Source organism: Oncorhynchus gorbuscha, unplaced genomic scaffold (genome assembly GCF_021184085.1).
Source record: "Oncorhynchus gorbuscha isolate QuinsamMale2020 ecotype Even-year unplaced genomic scaffold, OgorEven_v1.0 Un_scaffold_1235, whole genome shotgun sequence".
In the NCBI taxonomy this organism is placed as follows: Eukaryota; Metazoa; Chordata; class Actinopteri; order Salmoniformes; family Salmonidae; genus Oncorhynchus; species Oncorhynchus gorbuscha.
Genome location: NW_025746071.1, coordinates 33,435 through 60,805, shown reverse-complemented (window position 1 = coordinate 60,805; position 27,371 = coordinate 33,435). Strand labels below are relative to the sequence as shown.

General features: G+C 44.6%; 1 protein-coding gene across 1 annotated transcript; it reads right to left on the bottom strand.

Moving 5' to 3' along the window:
• Positions 1 to 8,544: 8,544 nt before the first annotated feature.
• On the bottom strand, positions 8,545 to 14,990 carry pjvk (pejvakin). Its single transcript, XM_046336993.1, has 5 exons — positions 14,780 to 14,990; positions 14,359 to 14,554; positions 13,180 to 13,321; positions 11,965 to 12,082; positions 8,545 to 9,369 (listed from the first exon to the last, which is right to left on the bottom strand). The coding sequence occupies exons 1-5, from the start codon at positions 14,988 to 14,990 to the stop codon at positions 9,062 to 9,064; spliced, it is 975 nt and encodes a 324-aa protein (XP_046192949.1). The 3' UTR covers positions 8,545 to 9,061.
• Positions 14,991 to 27,371: the final 12,381 nt, after the last annotated feature.

The window sequence follows — 27,371 nt, the reverse complement described above, 5'->3', positions numbered from 1 at the left end:
CACCACAGGCCTTTCTGGGTTGGAGGGTTTGTATATTTGATCATTTCAGTGAGGATACCATCAACACCACAGGCCTTTCTGGGTTGGAGGGTTTGTATATTTGATCATTTCAGTGAGGATACCATCAACACCACAGGCCTTTCTGGGTTGGAGGGTTTGTATATTTGATCATTTCAGTCATACCATCAACACCACAGGCCTTTCTGAGGTTGGAGGTTTTGTATATTTGATCATTTCAGTGAGGATACCATCAACACCACAGGCCTTTCTGGGTTGGAGGGTTTGTTTGATCATTTCAGTGAGGATACCATTCTTCATTCTGGGTTTGGAGGGTTTGTATATTGGATCATTTCAGTGAGGATACCATCAACACCACAGGCCTTTCTGGGTTGGAGGGTTTGTATTTTGTCCTGTAGTTCATTCGAGGTAATTGGAGAATCCAGTCTGTTCTGGTCGTCTTTAATAGTTGATTCTAAGATTTGTATTTGATCATGTATATGTTTTTGCTGTTTGTTCTTTGTTATAGAACCAAAAAGATTGGAGAAGTGGTTTACCCATACATCTCCATGTTGGATAGATAATTCTTCGTGTTGTTGTTTGTTTAGTGTTTTCCAATTTTCCCAGAAGTGGTTAGAGTCTATGGATTCTTCAATTACATTGAGCTGATTTCTGACATGCTGTTCCTTCTTTTTCCGTAGTGTATTTCTGTATTGTTTTAGTGATTCACCATAGTGAAGGCATACGCTCTCTCTCTCTCTTTCTCGCTATCTGTCATTCCCCTGTTAGTTTGGTCTCTGTCACTCCCCTGTTAGTGTGGTCTCTGTCACTCCCCTGTTAGTGTGGTTTCTGTCACTCCCCTGTTAGTGTGGTCTCTGTCATTCCCCTGTTAGTTTGGTCTCTGTCACTCCCCTGTTAGTGTGGTCTCTGTCACTCCCCTGTTAGTGTGGTCTCTGTCACTCCCCTGTTAGTTTGGTCTCTGTCACTCCCCTGTTAGTGTGGTCTCTGTCACTCCCCTGTTAGTGTGGTCTCTGTCACTCCCCTGTTAGTGTGGTCTCTGTCACTCCCCTGTTAGTGTGGTCTCTGTCACTCCCCTCTTAGTGTGGTCTCTGTCACTCCCCTGTTAGTGTGGTCTCTGTCACTCCCCTGTTAGTGTGGTCTCTGTCACTCCCCTGTTAGTGTGGTCTCTGTCACTCCCCTGTTAGTGTGGTCTCTGTCACTCCCCTGTTAGTGTGGTCTCTGTCACTCCCCTGTTAGTGTGGTCTCTGTCACTCCCCTGTTAGTGTGGTCTCTGTCACTCCCCTCTTAGTGTGGTCTCTGTCACTCCCCTGTTAGTGTGGTCTCTGTCACTCCCCTGTTAGTGTGGTCTCTGTCACTCTCCTGTTAGTGTGGTCTCTGTCATTCCCCTGTTAGTTTTTTCTCTGTCACTCCCCTGTCAGTGGGGTTCTGTCACTCCCCTGTTAGTGTAGTCTCTGTCACTCCCCTGTTAGTGTGGTCTCTGTCACTCCCCTGTTAGTGTGGTCTCTGTCACTCCCCTGTTAGTGTGGTCTCTGTCACTCCCCTGTTAGTGTGGTCTCTGTCACTCCCCTGTTAGTGTGGTCTCTGTCACTCCCCTGGTCTCTGTCCCTGTTAGTGTGGTCTCTGTCACTCTCCTGTTAGTGTGGTCTCTGTCACTCCCCTGTTAGTGTGGTCTCTGTCATTCCCCTGTTAGTGTCGTCTCTGTCACTCCCCTGTTAGTGTGGTCTCTGTCATTCCCCTGTTAGTGTGGTCTCTGTCACTCCCCTGTTAGTGTGGTCTCTGTCACTCCCCTGTTAGTGTGGTCTCTGTCACTCCCCTGTTAGTGTGGTCTCTGTCACTCCCCTGTTAGTGTGGTCTCTGTCACTCCCCTGTTAGCGTGGTCTCTGTCACTCTCCTGTTAGTGTGGTCTCTGTCACTCCCCTGTTAGTTTTTCTCTGTCACTCCCCTGTTAGTGTGGTTCTGTCACTCCCCTGTTAGTGTGGTCTCTGTCACTCCCCTGTTAGTGTGGTCTCTGTCACTCCCCTGTTAGTGTGGTCTCTGTCACTCCCCTGTTAGTGTGGTCTCTGTCACTCCCCTGTTAGTGTTGGTCTCTGTCACTCCCCTGTTAGTGTGGTCTCTGTCACTCCCTGTTAGTGTGGTCTCTGTTCCCCTGTTAGTGTGGTCTCTGTCACTCCCCTGTTAGTGTGGTCTCTGTCACTCCCCTGTTAGTGTTGTCTCTGTCACTCCCCTGTTAGTGTTGTCTCTGTCACTCCCCTGTTAGTGTGGTCTCTGTCACTCTCCTGTTAGTGTGGTCTCTGTCACTCCCCTGTTAGTGTGGTCTCTGTCATTCCCCTGTTAGTGTCGTCTCTGTCACTCCCCTGTTAGTGTGGTCTCTGTCATTCCCCTGTTAGTGTGGTCTCTGTCACTCCCCTGTTAGTGTGGTCTCTGTCACTCCCCTGTTAGTGTGGTCTCTGTCACTCCCCTGTTACTGTGGTCTCTGTCACTCCCCTGTTAGTGTGGTCTCTGTCACTCCCCTGTTAGCGTGGTCTCTGTCACTCTCCTGTTAGTGTGGTCTCTGTCACTCCCCTGTTAGTTTTTTCTCTGTCACTCCCCTGTTAGTGTGGTCTCTGTCACTCCCCTGTTAGTGTGGTCTCTGTCACTCCCCTGTTAGTGTGGTCTCTGTCACTCCCCTGTTAGTGTGGTCTCTGTCACTCCCCTGTTAGTGTGGTCTCTGTCACTCCCCTGTTAGTGTGTCTCTGTCACTCCCCTGTTAGTGTGGTCTCTGTCACTCCCCTGTTAGTGTGGTCTCTGTCACTCCCCTGTTAGTGTGGTCTCTGTCACTCCCCTGTTAGTGTGGTCTCTGTCACTCCCCTGTCACTCCCCTGTTAGTGTGGTCTCTGTCACTCCCCTGTTAGTGTGGTCTCTGTCACTCCCCTGTTAGTGTGGTCTCTGTCACTCCCCTGTTAGTGTGGTCTCTGTCACTCCCCTGTTAGTGTGGTCTCTGTCACTCCCCTGTTAGTGTGGTCTCTGTCACTCCCCTGTTAGTGTGGTCTCTGTCACTCCCCTGTTAGTGTGGTCTCTGTCATTCCCCTGTTAGTGTGGTCTCTGTCACTCCCCTGTTAGTGTGGTCTCTGTCACTCCCCTGTTAGTGTGGTCTCTGTCACTCCCCTGTTAGTGTGGTCTCTGTCACTCCCCTGTTAGTGTGGTCTCTGTCACTCCCCTGTTAGTGTGGTCTCTGTCACTCCCCTGTTACTGTGGTCTCTGTCACTCCCCTGTTAGTGTGGTCTCTGTCACTCCCCTGTTAGTGTGGTCTCTGTCACTCTCCTGTTAGTGTGGTCTCTGTCACTCCTGTTAGTTTGGTCTCTGTCACTCCCCTGTTAGTGTGGTCTCTGTCACTCCCCTGTTAGTGTGGTCTCTGTCATTCCCCTGTTAGTGTGGTCTCTGTCACTCCCCTGTTAGTGTGGTCTCTGTCACTCCCCTGTTAGTGTGGTCTCTGTCACTCCCCTGTTAGTGTTGTCTCTGTCACTCCCCTGTTAGTGTTGTCTCTGTCACTCCCCTGTTAGTGTGGTCTCTGTCACTCCCCTGTTAGTGTGGTCTCTGTCACTCCCCTGTTATTGTGGTCTCTGTCACTCCCCTGTTAGTGTGGTCTCTGTCACTCCCCTGTTAGTGTGGTCTCTGTCACTCCCCTGTTAGTGTGGTCTCTGTCACTCCCCTGTTAGTGTGGTCTCTGTCACTCCCCTGTTAGTGTGGTCTCTGTCACTCCCCTGTTAGTGTGGTCTCTGTCACTCCCCTGTTAGTGTGGTCTCTGTCACTCCCCTGTTAGTGTGGTCTCTGTCACTCCCCTGTTAGTGTGGTCTCTGTCACTCCCCTGTTAGTGTGGTCTCTGTCATTCCCCTGTTAGTGTAGTCTATGTCACTCCCCTGTTAGTGTGGTCTCTGTCACTCCCCTGTTAGCGTGGTCTCTGTCACTCTCCTGTTAGTGTGGTCTCTGTCACTCCCCTGTTAGTGTGGTCTCTGTCACTCCCCTGTTACTGTGGTCTCTGTCACTCCCCTGTTAGTGTGGTCTCTGTCACTCCCCTGTTAGTGTGGTCTCTGTCACTCCCCTGTTAGTGTGGTCTCTGTCACTCCCCTGTTAGTGTGGTCTCTGTCACTCCCCTGTTAGTGTGGTCTCTGTCACTCCCCTGTTAGTGTGGTCTCTGTCACTCCCCTGTTAGTGTAGTCTCTGTCACTCCCCTGTTAGTGTGGTCTCTGTCACTCCCCTGTTAGTGTGGTCTCTGTCACTCCCCTGTTAGTGTGGTCTCTGTCATTCCCCTGTTAGTGTGGTCTCTGTCACTCCCCTGTTAGTGTGGTCTCTGTCATTCCCCTGTTAGTGTGGTCTCTGTCACTCCCCTGTTAGTGTGGTCTCTGTCACTCCCCTGTTAGTGTGGTCTCTGTCACTCTCCTGTTAGTGTGGTCTCTGTCACTCCCCTGTTAGTGTGGTCTCTGTCACTCCCCTGTTAGTGTGGTCTCTGTCACTCCCCTGTTAGTTTTTTCTCTGTCACTCCCCTGTTAGTGTGGTCTCTGTCACTCCCCTGTTACTGTGGTCTCTGTCACTCCCCTGTTAGTGTGGTCTCTGTCACTCCCCTGTTAGTGTTGTCTCTGTCACTCCCCTGTTAGTGTTGTCTCTGTCACTCCCCTGTTAGTGTGGTCTCTGTCACTCCCCTGTTAGTGTGGTCTCTGTCACTCCCCTGTTAGTGTGGTCTCTGTCACTCCCCTGTTAGTGTGGTCTCTGTCATTCCCCTGTTAGTTTTGTCTCTGTCACTCCCCTGTCAGTGGGGTTCTGTCACTCCCCTGTTAGTGTGGTCTCTGTCATTCCCCTGTTAGTTTGGTCTCTGTCATTCCCCTGTTAGTGTGGTCTCTGTCACTCCCCTGTTAGTGTGGTCTCTGTCACTCTCCTGTGTCGTCTCTTTGGCTATGCAAGATTAAGTGATATGACATGCTTTTCTATAAAATCCTTTCTCTGTAATTAATATTACCTGATTAAGCTAATCATGTAAATGTAATTAACTAAAAAGTCGGGGCAACACAAAATAATATTTATAGAGCTGTTATCTTCCGAATAAACTCTTAAAGACCTAGTAATATTTTATATCAATAGCAGTCAATATTAATTGTCACCTTATTTCAGTCTTATCTGAAAGTTGTGAATTATTGGTTCACGACCCTGGCTAACAAGTTGAATCAGCAATACAAAATTGGGTTTAATTATTTATTTACTAAATACCTAACTAATCACACAGAATTACATATACACAGAATGAATCATACCTTGATTACAAATGATGTCATAAAGGAAAACGTCCCTAGCGAACGGAACAGATATGACAGCTGGTTACCCAAAGAAAAGGGGGTTGGGTTTGAGTGAAAGAGCGGGAAGACTGAAAAACAAAGGGAGAAGCAATGTCTCTATTGTAAATACAGGATCTTATGCATTCTAAATTACCACCCATTTGGAAAAGGAAAATGCAATAAATATTTACTCTGAGCTGCGCTTCGGTAGGTTTGTCGTAGATGCTGGTCATGTTGGCCAACAGAGATCTTCCTGTCCTCGGAAGAATGTCTCTAGTGGTAAATTGTATATGTTGTAGTAAGGTCATTGTGTGGAAGACGGGATACTCTGTCTGTTCTTTCCTAGCCCTCGTTTGCAGCTGCTGATGCTAACTCAACGGCTAGGAGGTTTCACTTCTGTAGCGAATAAGAGTTCAAAGTTCATACCATTCGCAACCAAACACGCTGAGGTTGGCTTCGTTCTGTAGTTATTATCTGAACCCTTCTGACATCGGATCGTCATCCTAATGTACCTGGAACAGGAAGTTATATTGTCGTCAAGGCTTTATATATGAAGGAAGAGGAGGGCGTGTTTCATAGTTTATAACCTATGTCTCTTCACGTGGGCAGGCCACTGAGTCGGGCCTAATTCACTCATGAAAACACAATTCTCACATTTTAGAAGCTAAAATCACATTTCATCCCCTCACAAATAATTTGATATTCAAACATTTAAATTGCACAACAATTCCATGTGAATCTGATAACTATAATGTGTAGACTTTTCACTGTACTGTTTATGCCATCCTATCATTGATGAGAATGTCTCAGATGACAACCGAACTGACATCATATTCATTAAGTACCAACGCATATGTTCAACTGGTTGGATTACCAAAATATGGTTACTTTCCCCCCAATTTCTGATTTTCCCAGAATCTGTATGTTAACCAAGGGATTTTCAATAGTCACATCAGTAGGGTAGAGAGAGCAAAAAAGGGGGGAGAGGTATTTATGACTGTCATAAACCTACCCCCAGGCCAGCGTCATGACACCTGTTAGTGTGGTCTCTGTCACTCCCCTGTTAGTTTGGTCTCTGTCACTCCCCTGTTAGTGTGGTCTCTGTCATTCCCCTGTTAGTGTGGTCTCTGTCACTCCCCTCTTAGTGTGGTCTCTGTCACTCCCCTGTTAGTGTGGTCTCTGTCACTCCCCTGTTAGTGTGGTCTCTGTCACTCCCCTGTTAGTGTGGTCTCTGTCACTCCCCTGTTAGTGTGGTCTCTGTCACTCCCCTGTTAGTGTGGTCTCTGTCACACCCCTGTTAGCGTGGTCTCTGTCACTCCCCTGTTAGTGTGGTCTCTGTCACTCCCCTGTTAGTGTGGTCTCTGTCACTCCCCTGTTAGCGTGGTCTCTGTCACTCCCCTGTTAGTGTGGTCTCTGTCATTCCCCTGTTAGCGTGGTCTCTGTCACTCCCCTGTTAGTGTTGTCTCTGTCACTCCTCTCTTAGTGTGGTCTCTGTCACTCCCCTGTTAGTGTTGCCTCCGGTGCCAAAGATCCCATTTCCTTCTAATCAATGTGTGTTCCAGATTCATCACACATCAGGGAGCCGTCAGCTTCCATTAACACTGATGTTGGATCCCCACTATCCAATAGCCTCCACTCTCCCTTACCCTCTCCCTCTCCCTCTCCCTCTCCCTCTCCCTCTCCCTCTCCCTCTCCCTCTCCCTCTCCCTCTCCCTCTCCCTCTCCCTCTCTCCTCTCCCTCTCCCTCTCCCTCTCCCTCTCTCCTCTCCTCTCCCTCCCTCTCCCTCTCCCTCTCCCTCTCCCTCTCCCTCTCCCTCTCCTTCTCCTTCTCCCTATCCCTCTCCCTCTCCCTCTCCCTCTCCCTCTCTCCTCCTCTCCTTCTCCTTCTCCTTCTCCTTCTCCCTCTCCCTCTCCCTCTCCCTCTCCCTCTCCTCTCCCTCTCCTTCTCCCTCTCCTTCTCCTTCTCCTTCTCCTTCTCCTTCTCCTTCTCCTTCTCCTTCTCCTTCTCCTTCTCCTTCTCCTTCTCCTTCTCCTTCCTCCTTCTCCTTCTCCTTCTCCCTCTCCTCTCCCTCTCCCTCTCCCTCTCCCTCTCCCTCTCCCTCTCCCTCTCCTCTCCCTCTCCCTCTCCCTCTCCCTCTCCCTCTCCCTCTCCCTCTCCCTCTCCCTCTCCCTCTCCCTCTCCCTCTCCCTGTGTTGCCTGCAAGAATGTGTCCTGTCTAAACAGATCCATGTGACTCTGCCCCGTCCGTCCCTCTCAGAAGTATTAGATTAGTTTAAAGTGGAGGGAGATATAATTATAGAACTCACATGACTTCACAGTACATCATCACAGGCCAGGTCTCTGTCACGTCCCATCTGTCCGTTTCTCCAGACCTCTATCCCTCTCCCCATCCCCATGCTGTCATGTCTTTCCCAGTGGGATTCATTCTATCACTCATTTAACACATGATGACACATGATGACTGATTATAGTTTTTCACAGTGACAGGTAATCAGATGTGATCCTACAGATAGTCCTGTTTATCTCCCTCATCCATGACCAATTATCATCCTGGACTCATCCATGACCAATTATCATCCTGGACTCATCCATGACCAATTATCGCCCTGGACTCATTCATGACCAATTATCACCATGGACTCATTCATGACCAATTATCACCCTGGACTCATTCATGACCAATTATCACCATGGACTCATTCATGACCAATTATCACCATGGACTCGTGCATGACCAATTATCACCATGGACTCATTCATGACCAATTATCACCATGGACTCATTCATGACCAATTATCACCATGGACTCATTCATCAGTTATCGCCCTGGACTCATTCATGACCAATTATCACCATGGACTCATTCATGACCAATTGTCACCATGGACTTATTCATCAGAGTGGAGGAAGGGAGAAGGGGAGCGTGGCCTGTTCTATGCGTACCAGTAAGACAGTGAAACCTATACTATAATCCCACTGAGCTCCAGTGGTTCTCTGCGGTGGCATCTCCAATATCCTGCTTGATAAATCACCTTGATAAAGCAAGTTCAATAATACAGTGGTGGTAGTTGGAGAAAAAACTAGGAGTTGGTCTTTATCGACACCTTGTGGTTTTTGTCGGGAACCACAGTTGTTGGATATGTTTACAGAGCCCTCTGGCGTCCAATCAGAAAGATCCATGTACTGTACACGCCAGGACTCTACAGAGATACAGTCTATGCTACAGAGAAAACCTCAATCTTTAGTTAAAAATAAATCATCCAGCCATAGAAAACGAAATGTCACAAAAACATAACAACAAAGGAGAATCCGTGTCACGTAACCATGGCAATATGAATGTAGATTTACAGCCTCTTCACTCTCTTTTCACCATTACAATGTCCCACTGACCTGGTGAGGTCGAAACACCCCACTACAAACACTGAACGTCAGGTGATGACCCAAAAGACCTGATGACACACTTTGAAACCAGCAGAATGAGGCCACAACAAGGTCAAGTGTAGATGAAATAGTTGGAATAGAGATGGAATAGAGTAGAGGAGACTAATGTAGACTAACGGAGGGAGTCACTTGGGAGGATCCATTGAGGGGGAGTGGAAGGCAGCTCCAAATCAGATACAGTACTACAGACATTGTCCAGCCCCAGTTTTCTGACTGTCAGTATGGCACAGGGCTATTAGCTAGGTACTATATGCCTAATCAGGGATGACCTCTCTCTCTCTTCCTGAGTCCATCTCTTCAGCTGAGCGTCTTGTGCCACAGGTCGAAACAAGGCACCACGTGTAGCCTGACGTACTTGTGCCCGCCGGAGGAGCACTCCAGACAGCCGTATACCGTCTCCCTCGGTGTCTGGCCCCTGCCACACAGGGCACAGGGGCCCTTGGGGATGTTGTGGTTGAGGAGGTTGACACGGGAGTGGGAGTCCCCTCTCGGGTAGGTGGAGGAGACGTCCGTCATGCTGGCTGCCTTTTCATAGTAGTCTGTCACTACGTCGTCCATGTAGGTGTCTGAGTGGGTGTGGGTGAGCTCCTCAAACGTCCTGTCGTCTTGAGTAGGGGGAAGGAAGGATGAGGATAACAGAGTCACTGGAACATCGGAAAATGTGCAGGGATTATTTTGCTTTCACTCATTATCTTTACATTACCCTGTGCTTTTACTAGTGGGAGGAGCTACAGGAGGACGGCCTCATTGTAATGGCTGGAATGGAATTAATGGAACGTATCAAACACATGGAAACCATTTATTCCATTACAATGACCCACTCCTCCTATAGCTCCTCCCACCAGCCTCCACTGGTTTGTGTTTATATATGTTTATACTCTTTATTGGTATTTTATTAGGATCCCAGGGTGTTTATTCTTCTCAACAATATGGAGCTAACAATTGTTCTTTAAACAGCATTATACTGGTAAGATTAGATCACTCTGGGACCTGTACCTTCTTTAAAACCTCTACAGGATTGGTGGGTCCCCCACGGGACGGTTGAGCTAACGTAGGCTAATGTGGTTAGCATGAGGTTGTCAGTAAAAAAACTAAATCCCTGGACATAGGCATATCTGATATTGGCAGAAAGCTTCAATTCTTGTTAATCTAATTGCATTGTCCAATTTACAGTTGCTATTACAGTGAAATAATACCATGGTATTGTTTGAGAAGAGTGCACAGTTATGAACTTGAAAAGTTATTAATGAAACCAATTAGGCACATTTGGGCAGTCTCGATACAAAATTTTGAACAGGAATGCAATGGTTCATTGGATCAGTCTAAAACTTTGCACAAACACTGCTGGCATCCAGTGGACAAAATCTAAATTGTGCCTGGGCTGGAATAATACATTTTGGCCTTTCTCTTGCATTTCAAAGATGATGGTACAAAACATACAAAAAACACATGTTTTCTTTCTTTGTATTATCTTTACCAGATCTAATGTGTTATTTTCTCCTACATTAATTTTACATTTCCACAAACGTCAAAGTGTTTCCTTTCAAATGGTATCAAGAATATGCATATCCTTGCTTCAGGTCCTGAACTACAGGCAGTTTGCTCATGGGTATGAGTGTGTCATTTTAGGCGAAAAAGGGGCGGATCCTTAGGATTATACAGCATTATACAGGTAAGATCAGACCACTTTGGGACCTGTAGCTTCTTTATACAGCATTATACTGGTAAGATCAGACCACTTTGGGAGCTGTAGCTTCTTTATACAGCATTATACAGGTAAGATCAGACCACTTTGGGAGCTGTAGCTTCTTTATACAGCATTATACAGGTAAGATCAGACCACTTTGGGAGCTGTAGCTTCTTTATACAGCATTATACAGGTAAGATCAGACCACTTTGGGAGCTGTAGCTTCTTTATACAGCATTATACAGGTAAGATCAGACCACTTTGGGAGCTGTAGCTTCTTTATACAGCATTATACAGGTAAGATCAGACCACTTTGGGAGCTGTAGCTTCTTTATACAGCATTATACAGGTAAGATCAGACCACTTTGGGAGCTGTAGCTTCTTTATACAGCATTATACAGGTAAGATCAGACCACTTTGGGAGCTGTAGCTTCTTTATACAGCATTATACAGGTAAGATCAGACCACTTTGGGAGCTGTACCTTCTTTATACAGCATTATACAGGTAAGATCAGACCACTTTGGGAGCTGTACCTTCTTTATACAGCATTATACAGGTAAGATCAGACCACTTTGGGAGCTGTACCTTCTTTATACAGGATTATACAGGTAAGATCAGACCACTTTGGGAGCTGTACCTTCTTTATACAGCATTATACAGGTAAGATCAGACCACTTTGGGAGCTGTAGCTTCTTTATACAGCATTATACAGGTAAGATCAGATCAGATTGTTCTAGTCTTTTAGATTTACTCTACGATAAGAACAGGAGGAGGTGTAGCCATTTCCTGCAGTCAAATGACCTAGTGGCCTCATTCATATTTTGTAAATAATTTCATAATTAATAAACATGTTTGTTTTTTAAACACAGACAATCCTGTGTTTCGTATATGTCAAACAGTTTTGTTTATACAGTATTTCATTCTTCTATGATGTATTTAAAGTGTAATTTTGGGATGCATTTCAACTCTATTTTTTAAAGTCCATAACCATGCTTGTGAGGTGTATACTTTTGTTTCAAAGTAGATGTGTTTAAGACTACAAAGAATCACTTTGTGTGACCCAGATTCAGCCCACTGCAGTAAAACGTTAAGAGATGAAAGAAGGTTCCCACCTGCTCTGAAGGGGTTTCCGTACACAATCCCAGACAGGAACCTGCGTAGCCGTCCCATAGAGAATCGACCAATGAAACCACCCAGCTGCTCTCTGATCAGCTCCTTCTCAAATCCGCCCAACGACTCAGGGCTTACACAGATATCTGATCAGGAGAAGGGGAACTATGTTTGTGTGTGTGTGTGTGTGTGTGTGTGTGTGTGTGTGTGTGTGTGTGTGTGTGTGTGTGTGTGTGTGTGTGTGTGTGTGTGTGTGTGTGTGTGTGTGTGTGTGTGTGTGTGTGTGTGTGAGTGAGTGAGTGAGTGAGTGAGTGAGTGAGTGAGTGAGTGAGTGAGTGAGTGAGTGAGTGAGTGAGTGAGTGAGCGAGTCAAGCGTAAGTGTGTTTGTTGTGGTTGTCTCACCAAGTCGTCCATCCAATCGAACAAACAGTTCAAAGATGCTGAATGCGATGGTGGTGTGAGCTGGGATCACTATGGCCTTGTCTCGACCTTTGGGGTTTTGACCATCTTCAATCTGAAACTGTAGAACACCAGTCAGATAGGTGAGACAGGGCATTCATCCATTCAACCATTACCCGCTGAGAGTGTCAGATGTCAGTGTTTCTGTGTGTATTGTACTGTGTGTGAGTGTGGTGTGTAGGTGTGTGTATTGTGTCTGTGTGTATGCTGTGTGTGTGTACGGTGTAAAGGTGTGTGTACTGTATGTGTGTGTGTACTGTGTGTGTGTGCTGTGTGTGTGTGTACTGTGTGTTTGTAGGTGTGTGTACCCTTATGTGTACCATGTGTGTACCGTGTGTGTAGGTGTGCGTATTGTATGTGTGTGCGTACTGTGTGTGTAGCTGTGCGTATTGTATGTGTGTGCGTACTGTGTGTGTAGGTGTGCATTTACCCTCATAGTCGTCCGTCTCATGCCAGCGTGGACAGTGAGAGAACACTGACTGTTACCCTCATAGTCATCCGTCTCATGCCAGCGTGGACAGTGAGAGAACACTGACTCTTACCCTCATAGTCGTCCGTCTCATGCCAGCGTGGACAGTGAGAGAACACTGACTGTTACCCTCATAGTCATCCGTCTCATGCCAGCGTGGACAGTGAGAGAACACTGACTCTTACCCTCATAGTCGTCCGTCTCATGCCAGCGTGGACAGTGAGAGAACACTGACTCTTACCCTCATAGTCGTCCGTCTCATGCCAGCGTGGACAGTGAGAGAACACTGACTCTTACCCTCATAGTCGTCCGTCTCATGCCAGCGTGGACAGTGAGAGAACACTGACTCTTACCCTCATAGTCGTCCGTCTCATGCCAGCGTGGACAGTGAGAGAACACTGACTCTTACCCTCATAGTCGTCCGTCTCATGCCAGCGTGGACAGTGAGAGAACACTGACTCTTACCCTCATAGTCGTCCGTCTCATGCCAGCGTGGACAGTGAGAGAACACTGACTCTTACCCTCATAGTCGTCCGTCTCATGCCAGCGTGGACAGTGAGAGAACACTGACTCTTACCCTCATAGTCGTCCGTCTCATGCCAGCGTGGACAGTGAGAGAACACTGACTCTTACCCTCATAGTCGTCCGTCTCATGCCAGCGTGGACAGTGAGAGAACACTGACTCTTACCCTCATAGTCGTCCGTCTCATGCCAGCGTGGACAGTGAGAGAACACTGACGCGTCGAACGGATGCTCTCCATGACAATGCAGAGAACACTCCGCCCACTTTCTTTGGACTGACGAATCAGACAGTGATCCAGATCCACTTTCCTATAGTGGAAAGAAACCAGAACACAAAGCTGTGTCAGAAAGACTTCTACTGTCCAGGTGTAATATACAGTATGTACAACCAACATGGTCTCATTAGAATATCGACAGCTTGGTTCTATCTGGAAAAAGATGATTCTGAGATAATTGGCTTTAAAGTTCTGAACCCTCATTGGTTTAAAAGATGTCAGCAATTTTGACATTAGTGACATTTAATCATTGTAGTTATGTCAAAATAGTGACATTTAATCATTGTAGTTATGTCAAAATAGTGACATTTAATCATTGTAGTTATGTCAAAATAGTGACATTTAATCATTGTAGTTATGTCAAAATAGTGACATTTAATCATTGTAGTTATGTCAAAATAGTGACATTTAATCATTGTAGTTATGTCAAAATAGTGACATTTAATCATTGTAGTTATGTCAAAATAGTGACATTTAATCATTGTAGTTATGTCAAAATAGTGACATTTAATCATTGTAGTTATGTCAAAATAATGACATTTAATCATTGTAGTTATGTCAAAATAGTGACATTTAATCATTGTAGTTATGTCAAAATAGTGACATTTAATCATTGTAGTTATGTCAAAATAGTGACATTTAATCATTGTAGTTATATGTCAAAATAGTGACATTTAATCATTGTAGTTATGTCAAAATAGTGACATTTAATCATTGTAGTTATATGTCAAAATAGTGACATTTAATCATTGTAGTTATGTCAAAATAGTGACATTTAATCATTGTAGTTATGTCAAAATAGTGACATTTAATCATTGTAGTTATGTCAAAATAGTGACATTTAATCATTGTAGTTATATGTCAAAATAGTGACATTTAATCATTGTAGTTATGTCAAAATAGTGACATTTAATCATTGTAGTTATGTCAAAATAGTGACATTTAATCATTGTAGTTATGTATTAACTAACCTGACACATTAGTTGTTTGTCATTGGTAATTTCTTATCAGAAACAAAACCAGAATGAAATGGATTAAATTCTAAGCTATTTTCCACCACCTGCAGTGTACCTGGAGTTGAGTTCCCTGAGCAGAGTTGGGACCTCTACCTCGTGTTTGGTGACGATCCCAAAGGAGGCTTTGACAGCCACAGAGTCTGAACCACTGATGTTGAACCCCACGTCGTTCAGCAGGTGGTTCCCTAATCTGCCGTTCAGGGCCACGTCAGACTTGTCCTCATAGTTCAGGAGCTGGTAGGACGACACCCCTGTTTGAATGGAATAAAAGACATTGTTAAAGGCATCTGATATTGTATGAGACTAGCTTTACATCTGCAGAAACACATGCTTTACTTTTTCAAAGTCAAAGACAGTCATAATGCATTATAAGCCCATTATAATACCTTATAAGCTATTCATAATGCACTATAATGAATGACATAGGCGTTAATAGCTGCTGATAAACATGCATTCCTCCCCTCACTGGACTCTACCTGCTGTGATCTCCTTCTCCCCCACCAGGATGTCTTTCAGGGAGAAGGGGGTTGAGGCGTACTTGGTTTTCTTCCAGAAGTGTCTCTTCCTCTTCCTGGTGACCAGGCTGAGGGGTTGGTAGCGGTCAGCCTCACTCAGGCTCGGTACAGGGATCAACCGACCTGTGTCTCCCACCTGCTTCACAAAGTTCTTAGTCGCCGCAGCGAACATACCGGTGACCAAGGAACAGCAGACGGGTGCAGGAGTCACTGCTGGAAATGAAAGGCAGCGACAGGTATACTGTAAGTGTCCGCTGTCCAGGCAAATGTGAATCCTTTAGTTTACACTATTAAATACGTTTTTTCTCTTTTTCTTGTCTTTGGTGAGTTCACATTGGGAAGTTCTGCACAGGTGGACAGTTGTTCTGAATAGATGTCTCTCAAACAGGTAGAGTCATTCAGCTGTGCAGCTCAGGGCTAATGAATAATGGAGACACCATGTAAGGGGATATGGGGGACAAGCTGTCCCATAACGTGATTGGACAGGTAGTTGCCTTCATTCTTCCTGTCATGTGACCAGTGAGCTCACCAATGGGTTATGCAGTACTTCCTGTGCTACTCTGTCTTTGAGGCCCTAGATGTCTATCAATAATGCTGCCCTGAGCGCTGAAAAGTGATATCAGTGTAAGTATCAATAGTTTAATTGTAGCTGGTTAGGAAATCTGATCAAATTTAAATGGATCAGAGTTACACACCTGGTCCCAAATGTTGTTGATATAGTCCCAAAAAACTCCCAGTCCCAAAATATAGTCCCGATCTATTGGTGTGGTCCCAAATGTTGCTGATATAGTCCCAAATGTTGTTGATATAGTCCCAAATGTTGTTGATATAGTCCCAAATGTTGTTGATATAGTCCCAAATGTTGCTGATATAGTCCCAAATGTTGCTGATATAGTCCCAAATGTTGTTGATATAGTCCCAAATGTTGCTGATATAGTCCCAAATGTTGCTGATATAGTCCCAAATGTTGTTGATATAGTCCCAAATGTTGTTGATATAGTCCCAAATGTTGTTGATATAGTCCCAAATGTTGTTGATATAGTCCCAAATGTTGTTGATATAGTCCCAAATGTTGTTGATATAGTCCCAAATGTTGCTGATATAGTCCCAAATGTTGCTGATATAGTCCCAAATGTTGCTGATATAGTCCCAAATGTTGTTGATATAGTCCCAAATGTTGTTGATATAGTCCCAAATGTTGTTGATATAGTCCCAAATATTTTGCATGTCAGCGATCAAGTTTTCAAGACATTTAACTTTCATAATACAGAAGGTATGATACATTCAACATGATGAAAGTTCAATATCTTGAAAACTTGATTGCTGACATGCATTTTTTTTATTTAACTAGGAAAGTCAGTTAAGAACAAATTGTTATTTACAATGATTGCCTACACCGGCCAAACCCAGACAATGTAGGCCAACTGTACGCAGTCCTATGGGACACCCAATCAGGGCCAGTTGTGATACAGCCTGGATTCGAACTAGGGTGTCGGTAGTGCCACCTCAACCACTGAGATGCAGTGTCTTAGACCACTGTGCCACTCGGGACTATATCAACAATGGACTAATGAAACAAATACCAGAGTAGCATGTGAAACATCTGGTTCCTGTGTTGTGAACTAGCATGACAAATAGCAAGAAGAGGGGTGGTCTTTGTGGTGTCTATGTTCAAATGTACTTTTCTTGTGGTTGTGTCTGGTACCAATAATAGACTAGTCTACATGTTACAGGGAGTTTAATACTTCTAGACCAAGGCTTTCCCCACCCAAAAGGTCATACAGGATATGCTATGTTATGACCTTGCCTTCCTTGTAATTTAGCTGTTTGGCTGGGAAATGAAACGTAATGTTTATTTATGAGACTTTTTAAAAAGTGGGAAATGGGTGTGGTTTCCACAGTGTAAACTATGTCTGTATTCACACTGGTCCATGAACACTGACCAGGAATAGAAGGTCCTTTCTAAAGGTCAGAATGACTACCCAGGTAGGCGATTACAGAGATAAGACAAGCAGGACACAAATAGGTATTACTGTGCAAATGACCATATGGGGACATGGAATGAATAAACGTCTGTGAATGCTTTCACAATTTCAAGTAAATCCAGAGAAACTACAGGGGAGCCTTTTTTGTGAAGCTGGTGAGCGTTTCCAAGCCTTCTGCTGCAAAATGGCTGCCTTGACATCTCGGAATACATTACGTCCCGCTGGTGTGTTTGCTGGTGTTTTGATTTGTTTGGTGCGTCAGGTTTTGTTTGTGTAATCATTTTAATATCCTACCCTCCTCATTTTAATATCCTACCCTCCTCATTTTAATATCCTACCCTCCTCATTTTAATATCCTACCCTCCTCATTTTAATATCCTACCCTCCTCATTTTAATATCCTACCCTCCTCATTTTAATATCCTACCCTCCTCATTTTAATATCCTACCCTCCTCATTTTAATATCCTACCCTCCTCATTTTAATATCCTACCCTCCTCATTTTAATATCCTACCCTCCTCATTTTAATATCCTACCCTCCTCATTTTAATATCCTACCCTCCTCATTTTAATATCCTACCCTCCTCATTTTAATATCCTACCCTCCTCATTTTAATATCCTACCCTCCTCATTTTAATATCCTACCCTCCTCATTTTAATATCCTACCCTCCTCATTTTAATATCCTACCCTCCTCATTTTAATATCCTACCCTCCTCATTTTAATATCCTACCCTCCTCATTTTAATATCCTACCCTCCTCATTTTAATATCCTACCCTCCTCATTTTAATATCCTACCCTCCTCATTTTAATATCCTACCCTCCTCATTTTAATATCCTACCCTCCTCATTTTAATATCCTACCCTCCTCATTTTAATATCCTACCCTCCTCATTTTAATATCCTACCCTCCTCATTTTAATATCCTACCCTCCTCATTTTAATATCCTACCCTCCTCATTTTAATATCCTACCCTCCTCATTTTAATATCCTACCCTCCTCATTTTAATATCCTACCCTCCTCATTTTAATATCCTACCCTCCTCATTTTAATATCCTACCCTCCTCATTTTAATATCCTACCCTCCTCATTTTAATATCCTACCCTCCTCATTTTAATATCCTACCCTCCTCATTTTAATAGACATTCATTGTCACGTCCTGACCTTAGTTCCTTTTTTATGTCTCTGTTTTAGTTTGGTCAGGGCGTGAGTTGGGGTGGGCATTCTATGTTTTGTAGTCTAGGTTTTGTATTTCTATGTGTTTGGCCTGGTATGGTTCCCAATCAGAGGCAGCTGGCAATCGTTGTCTCTGATTGAGAACCATACTTAGGTAGCCTGTTCCCACCTGTGTTTGTGGGTAGTTATTTAGTTATTTTTCCGTTTCAGTGTTTGCGCCATTCGGGACTGTTTCGGTTTTCATTTTGATTCTCTTGTTCTTTTGTATTCAGTCTAATTAAATTATATTTTGGATACATACCACGCTGCATTTTGTTCCTCTTCACCTTCTTCAACCCACGACAGCCATTACAGAACTACCCACCACAACCGGACCAAGCAGCTTGGTAACAAGGAGCAGAGGTTTCTGGACTCCTGGACATGGGAGGAGATTTTGGACGGAAAGTGACCCTGGGCACAGGCTGGGGAATATCGCCGCCCCCGGGGAGAGCTGAAGGCAGCCAAAGCCGAGAGGTGGCATTATGAGGAGTTAGCACGGCAGCGCAACAGGGACGAGAGGCAGCCCCAAAATTTATTGGGGGGGGGCCACACGGGGAGTGTGGCTAAGTCAGGTAGGAGACCTGAGCCAAATCCCCGTGCTTACCGTGGAGAGAGGTGGACCTGGCAGGCACCGTGTTATGCCGTGAGGCGCATGGTGTCCCCAGTGCGCAGGCATAGCCTGGTGCACTACATCGCAGCGCCTCGTATCGGCCGGGCTAGAGTGGGCATTAGGCCAGGTGCTATGAAGCCGGTTCAGCGCATCTGGTTTCCAGTGCATCACCTCGGCCCGGGGTATATGGCACCAGCCCTACGCATGGTGTCCCCAGTTCGCCAGCACAGCCCAGTGCGGTCTGTTCCACCCCGCCGCACTGTCCGGGCTACGGGTATCCAGCCAGGACAGGTTGTGCAGGCTCGGTGCTCGAGACCTCCAGTGCGCCTCCACGCCTCCACGGTCCGGTCCATCCGGTGCCTCCTCCACACACCAGGCCTCCGGTGGCAGCCCCATGCACCAGGCTGTCTCTCCGTCTCCTCCCTCCAGGTGCTCCCTCCTGTCCAGCGCTGCCAGAGTCTCCCTCCTGTCCAGCGCTGCCAGAGTCTCCCTCCTGTCCAGCGCTGCCAGAGTCTCCCTCCTGTCCAGCGCTGCCAGAGCCACCCTCCTGTCCAGCGCTGCCAGAGTCTCCCTCCTGTCCAGCGCTGCCAGAGTCTCCCTCCTGTCCAGCGCTGCCAGAGCCGCCCGTCTGTCCTGAGCTGCCAGAGCCGCCCGTCTGTCCTGAGCTGCCAGAGCCGCCCGTCTGTCCTGAGCTGTCAGAGCCGCCCGTCTGTCCTGAGCTGTCAGAGCCGCCCGTCTGTCCTGAGCTGTCAGAGCCGCCTGTCTGTCCTGAGCTGCCAGAGCCACCCGTCTGTCCTGAGCTGCCAGAGCCGCCCATCTGTCCTGAGCTGCCAGAGCCGCCCGTCTGTCCTGAGCTGCCAGAGCCGCCCGTCTGTCCTGAGCTGCCAGAGCCGCCCGTCTGTCCTGAGCTGCCAGAGCCGCCCGTCTGTCCTGAGCTGCCAGAGCCGCCCGTCTGTCCTGAGCTGCCAGAGCCGCCCGTCTGTCCTGAGCTGCCAGAGCCGCCCGCCCGTTCTCTTGTTCTTTTGTATTCAGTCTCATTAAGTTATATTATGGATACATACCACGCTGGATTTTGGTCCTCCGATCCTTCCTACTACTCCTCCTCATCAGAGCTCTAGGATGACACACGTGACATCCTATATATAGGGCCTTTTACTGTTACTATAATGTCATCTGTAATCAGAAACGGATTCTATTTTCAGTAATCTGCTGAACGCTGGCTGTCTGAGACTGAGAGCACAGGAAAAAAGGAAGAAAATTAGAGGTTAGACAACCCTTTAAAAGAGGGAGTGAGAGAGAGGCGTGAGAGAGAGAGAAGTAGAGAGAGAGAGAAGTAGAGAGAGAGTGAGGTGGCGCGAGAGAGAGAAGTAGAGAGAGAGTGAGGCGGTGGGAGAGAGAGAAGTAGAGAGAGAGCGAGAGCGAGAGAGAGAGTGTTTCTCTGGTCTAGTTCAGGCAGTTCTTTTCTCTTCTCAAGGCTACCTGGATATTACTGGATGGTACTGTGCACTGCAACGCTAGCCTAGCTCTCTCATCCTCCTCTCCTCTCGTCTTCCTCTCTGCCCTGTACGTGTGTTGGGAAGGTGCCTGTCTCAGGTGCAGACATGGCCACCTCTGTGCTCTCCAGGATTATTCTATGTCTGGCTATATCTCTGTTTCCGGTATTGACAGTGACCAGCCAGGATGTCAACCTAGGTGAGTGGACGGGGCTGCACTGCACGACTTATGGTCTGACTGACGGATGATTGTGTTGATTGCTATTGCTTGTACTGAGTGATATGAATTGCTCATGTGTTTAACTTTTTGTTCTACATTTTTTTAATTGACTGATTTAATTGATTTAATAATTAGAAGTTGTAGGCTGCGTCAGGCGCAGACGACATTACAGATGTCACATTGAATTGAATAATTGATAAAACTGACCTTGTCCAAGAGAGAATTACATGGCTATCAAAACGTCATGCCAGGGTAAGCCTACACTAAACACAGACCAGGCTATCAAAACGTCATGCCAAGCTAAGCCTACACCAAACACACAATTCATTGGTATTTTTTGTAGAATTCACAATGTGGAAAATGAAGGGAAAACCCCTGTTTTTATGGGTATTCTGATGCGTCCACTGTGGTGGACTGTTATGGTCCTCTTCGGCAGCTAGATGGCAGGTGGTCAAGATTGACATATCACACACAATGCAATTTAAAAACTACAGTAAAATCAATTACTACTATATCAACCCTATCAACAGCACAGAGGTGCCCGTTTAGGAGACGCTTCATCAAAGAATACCTCTAATCACATCTCTAATCACACCTCTAATCACACCTCTAATCACACCTCTAATCACACCTCTAATCACATCTCTAATCACATCTCTAATCACACCTCTAATCACATCTCTAATCACATCTCTAATCACACCTCTAATCACACCTCTAATCACATCTCTAATCACATCTCTAATCACACCTCTAATCACACCTCTAATCACATCTCTAATCACATCTCTAATCACATCTCTAATCACACCTCTAATCACACCGACACACTATTTCTCAGATATTATTTAAGTGGCACCTTAAAGCATTTCTCTGAAGACAGTTTTCAGGTCGCTTGGTAACCCGTTCCACAGAACTGCAGCAGAGTACAGGAATGACTGTTTTTCCATGGAGATCTTGAGTCTACAGGGAACACATTTTGTAAAACAAAGGATTAGGGTTGCAAAGCTACCCGTAATATAACAAAGTTAATGGAATCTTCAGTGCTCTATGGCAATCTATGGTATCTTTGGTGATTTATTCTTGAATACTAAAAATATATATATATTCATATATAATATTCATTTTTTATATCTGTGTCCATATTGTCCATGAGTTTCTAGTGGACAGACCACATGGTTCAAGAGAAAAGAGCATAATTAGTGAAAAAAGCCTCCAACCAACAATGGCATTAACTCTGCAACTCTTCCAACTATTGTCTTTTTTCACCACTGTCACCAGTTTGGCCACAAAACATTTACAACAAAGACATATTGACATAGTAAAATAAATACAAGTGTGTAAAAATATATAAATAATATTTCATGCTGAAACAACCCTCATTAAACACAAATGATATTCACTAAGGTTTATATTTCAGATGTTTTACAGTTTTGTCATTACATTTTTATTTATTTAAAAGTCATCTTATTAGACATGTATATATATATGGTATATATATACATACTGTATATACATTTTACATGTGATAAGCCATACAGAGGGACAGAGATAATTACAGACACCTGTTATAATCTGAAGTACCCAAAAAGGCCCCTAGACGTCATCTGGTAAGATTCCATATATTCCTTGAAAGTTACCGACATTCTGTTAGTTTACTGGTAAAGTACTTGAAAGTTTAGAGTAATATACCCTACTGTTGCAACCCTTCTCAGGATAGATCAAGCATGTCAAGGAGAGGATGCAACACTTTTATGCGTTTGATACTTTTATGGGCCTTAATGAACATCTATAGGTGTTGTATAAGCAATGTTCATATTTCCTTTTCTATCTTCTATTTTTTTCTTTTTTTTTTTTTTTAAAAAAAAAGTTTGTGTTCAGTTTACACGCCTCAATATCACAATTATTTTCTCACAATGAAATATAAAGTACTAAAATATATATATATTTTTTTACTGTAGGAAGTGGTTTGTTTTACAAGTACCATGATACCTCTCACTCACAGCAGGTTCAGTCCAGTTTACAGGCCACCCAGTCTCTGGACCACGTTGGCCTTGTACTCAACATCACACCCCAAAAAACAGAAAATAAAATCAACACTTTTAATGGATGCTATTTTCTCATTGTTCATATGGTAGCTTTTTACAAGAGAGTAAATAAAGTGTTCAAATAGAACTAATGGGATAGGTTCTCTCAGAGATGTCTGGATACAAACATACATACATGGATAGAATCCATATTTTTATTTGGTTTTTACAAGGCATGTCAGTTAGGAACAAATTCTTCTCTACAATAACAGCAACAAAAATACATCCCTCTTAGACAGACTACATGTTAAAGTGGTGTTGTGTGCATGACTGGCTGGCTGGCTGGCTGGCTGACTGGCTGGCTGGCTGACTGGCTGACTGGCTGACTGGCTGGCTGACTGGCTGACTGGCTGGCTGGCTGACTGGCTGGCTGGCTGACTGGCTGGCTGGCTGGCTGGCTGACTGGCTGGCTGACTGGCTGACTGGCTGACTGGCTGGCTGGCTGACTGGCTGGCTGACTGGCTGGCTGACTGGCTGACTGGCTGGCTGGCTGACTGGCTGACTGGCTGGCTGGCTGGCTGACTGGCTGGCTGGCTGACTGACTGACTGGCTGACTGGCTGGCTGGCTGGCAGGCTGTCTGGCTGGCTGGCTGACTGGCTGACTGGCTGACTGGCTGGCTGGCTGGCTGGCAGGGCTATTTCAGTGCAAGGCTGAATGAAGGGTTGTAGAGCGCCATGGCCATAATGATGTGGGGACGGACCAAAACAGGCCACTGATTTTGGTTAGGGGTTTGCCAGAGAGCGACCGGACACACCCAGTGAAATGATGAATGCTGGGTATGAATATGCTTCATACTGTCGGCATCCACAAATCCCATTTCACTTTAGGAGTATGCTGTCTTTGAACAGAAAAGGATGTAAGTTACTGATGTGGGGAACAAAACATATGATTGAGTCTGGTTTCTCTCCTTGTCGTTTTGTGTCTGCTTGTGTAGCGACAGGTCAATCAGGTGATAAGTAGGCCTAACTTTACCTGCCACCTGGGCACGGCTTTTTAAAAGTTATCTGTCCGGATTACATCTATCGGATAAGATGAAATGCATAGAAACAGAATGAATAGAACGGGAGTTCCCATTCAAGTCAATGATTCGTCCTATTCATTTGTTCTATTCATTCTATATCTATGTTTTTAATCCTATCCGATAAGTGAACTCCAGATAGATAATGCCCTGATGACTGGTGTTAGCTCAACCAAGCTGATGCCTAGGCTTTAGCTCTGCGGGTGGAAGCAGACTTGTTGTAGGCAGATAACCTGAGTTCAAACCCAGTAGGTCACACCTGCTGCTCGGGGGTTTAGGCCCATGTTGCTATCTATATAAAACGTCTTAGTGTAAAAAGTCACAGGTATTGTGTAGTACGGGTGCTGCTGAGGGGAGGACGGCTCATAATAATGGCCGGAACGGAGCAAATGGAATGGCATCAAACACCTGGAAACCATGGAAACCATGTGTTTGATGTATTTGATACCGTTCCACTGATTCCGCTCCAGTCATTACAACGAGCCCGTCCTCCCCAAGCCAACAACCTTTTGTGGTGCATTGTTTGAGCAGATTAACACTACAGTGAAAAACACATGAAAGCCATACTTTCCAAAATGTTCCCCCATGTTCTGTAGCTGTAAAACAGATACTATTGGACAATGTGTGATAGTGCTTGATAATATAACACCAAGATCACTTTCACCTGACTTCACAGCTGAGCAGCACAGTGACATGAAGGTCAGTGTGTAGTGGGAAGTTATAGCAGGCGGCCATATTGGATAATTAACTGAAGAGGAACGGTGTTTTCGTCCATGTGCAAACCACAAAGGGATTCAATTTACAGTAACCACAGGCCTCACTTTTATAGTGATCAACACTCTGAATATAATGGGTTTAATAATAACACCCTGGTTGGTGAAGTCAATATACATATTATTGATTCATTTACATTATTCACTTGGGTACAGCTGACTTAATAATGTTATAACATTTTGTAAATGGAAGTTGGTCCATATGATGAAGCGTTTAGATTCCATGGCTGTGGAGTTAGCTGGGTGTGGCCTCTCATGGCTGGCCCAGAAATACAGCCCAGCCACAAGCACATGCTAAGCATAACCTATAATATAGGCCGCTGTGGTTTTCCCTGAAATAACTCCTGCTTTTGAAAAGTAGCTTCTCTCTTGGGGAGAAGCTCGCCCACATAATGAGTACTTAGAAGTGATGTTTTTCATATAAAACTGGCTAAGTTTATAAAAGTGTGATTCCGCAAGGATACTACATATAGCACTGCAGCAGGTGGTCAGTGTTTCTCCTAGTTTCACTCCCTTAGTTTCCAACAGAGGCCCCACCACCCCGCCTAGATAATGCCATGGGAGGTGCTTCTGTATTGGAGCGATGTTTCCCCGATTCACAGATGAATTGTGAAAAGAGCTTCTGTTCTGTGTCATCGTGCTGTGTATCATCTTGCTCTTATCGTCAGGGAACTTTAGTCTCAGGGATCTCATTGAAGTGGGAAGAGCAACGTAGGCACCTATTTATAAAGGTAAAAAAATAACATCAAGCCCAGAACCTGAATGGAAAGTCTGATTTCTTCGTCTATATTACTGGTTTGGACTTACATGACGTCACTGTCTTACTCAGTACTTATGTCGACTATATTTAGATGTAGGCCTAGAATTTACAACTTCAAATGACAAGTAGGGAGATGTAATTTTGATAAGTAATGTAATGATTTATAATGACAAACTTCCTATTTTGTCATAGAAAATTGTGAAATTGCTCTTATGGTCAGCAATCGCCCTACGCAACTACATCCTTGGTATGAGCTTCTTCCAAGATTCATAATTACACATTGGAGGAAAAACATTTAACTTCACATTTTGACAATAAAGAGCTTCACTGAAAATGATAGAAACATAAAGAGTAGGTCATAAAGAGTAGGTATGAGTATGTCCTGACCTACTCATAAAGAGTAGGTCATAAAGAGTAGGTATGAGTATGTCCTGACCTACGCATAAAGAGTAGGTCATAAAGAGTAGGTATGAGTATGTCCTGACCTACTCATAAAGAGTAGGTCATAAAGAGTAGGTATGAGTATGTCCTGACCTACTCATAAAGAGTAGGTATGAGTATGTCCTGACCTACTCATAAAGAAAGAGGTATGAATATGTCCTGACCTACTCATAAAGAGTAGGTATGAGTATGTCCTGACCTACTCATAAAGAGTAGGTATGAGTATGCCTGGTTAAATAAAGATAAAACTCATAAAGAGTAGGTCATAAAGAGTAGGTATGAGTATGTCCTGACCTACTCATAGCCTAGTGGTTAGAGCGTTGGACTAGTACCGGAAGGTCGAGTTCAAACCCCGAGCTGACAAGGTACAAGTATGTCGTTCTGCCCCTGAACAGGCAGTTAAACTGTTCCCAGGCCGTCATTGAAAATAAGTAATATGTTCTTAACTGACTTGCCTGGTTAAATAAAGATAAAATTAAAGAAAAATAAATAAAGAGTAGGTCATAAAGAGTAGGTATGAGTATGTCCTGACCTACTCATAAAGAGTAGGTTATAACTCATAAAGAGTTATAGGTTATATGTCCATAAAGAGTAGGTCTGTTATACCTGAGTAGGTATGAGTATGTCCTGACCTACTCATAAAGAGTAGGTTATATAAAGAGTAGGTATGAGTATGTCCTGACCTACTCATAAAGAGTAGGTCATAACCTACTCATAAAGAGTAGGTCATAAAGGTATATGAGTATGTCCTGACCTGAACTCATAACCCAGTTCCCAGGTCATAAAAGTAGGTATGAGTATGTCCTGACCTACTCATAAAGAAAGAGGTAATATGTCCTGACCTACTCATAAAGAGTAGGTATGAGTATGTCCTGACCTACTCATAAAGAGTAGGTCATAAAGAGTAGGTATGAGTATGTCCTGACCTACTCATAAAGAGTAGGTCATAAAGAGTAGGTATGAGTATGTCCTGAACTACGGCAGCGTAGCCTAGTGGTTAGAGCGTTGGACTAGTAACCGGAAGGTTGCGAGTTCAAACCCCCGAGCTGACAAGGTACAAATCTGTCGTTCTGCCCCTGAACAGGCAGTTAACCCACTGTTCCCAGGCCGTCATTGAAAATAAGAATATGTTCTTAACTGACTTGCCTGGTTAAATAAAGATAAAATTAAAGAAAAATAAATAAAGAGTAGGTCATAAAGAGTAGGTATGAGTATGTCCTGACCTACTCATAAAGAGTAGGTTATAAAGAGTAGGTATGAGTATGTCCTGACCTACTCATAAAGAGTAGGTTATAAAGAGTAGGTATGAGTATGTCCTGACCTACTCATAAAGAGTAGGTTATAAAGAATAGGTATGAGTATGTCCTGACCTACTCATAAAGAGTAGGTTATAAAGAGTAGGTCAGGACATTCTATCCTGAGGACAATCTGAGACGGTGTTAATGTGTTACATTCTTCATAAAAACCCTAAATTGAACGCTTCACGCATTGGCGAGTTTGTGGCAAGTGAGCTATACTTGATTTAACAGAATTTCGAACGTGTACCTAAACACAATGACACCAACACCACATTGTCCACATTATAGTAAATGTGTGATCGTCCCACTCTGGGACAGTGTTCTCGCTCTTCAGTCTGCCACCTAGTGGCCATAGAAGAAACACACAATTTACTAGACTAATAATTTAGTCACATGGACACTCATCAGGTCACATGGTCCTTAAAAACTCTCATCACTCATCAGGGCTCCGAAACATCCCCTTGATTCTATTGGCCAGAAATTATCATTCATGCTTTTTGTCATCTCTGAAAGTCCCAGAAACATGGTGTTGTTGTTTCCTGGTGTTATTGTAGAGGGTTAATCCCTTTTACCTCAAATGGGTTGAGGACATAACATGTAAAGATACGTGTGTAACTGCTGTTTACTTGCTGTGGCAGGGCACGAAG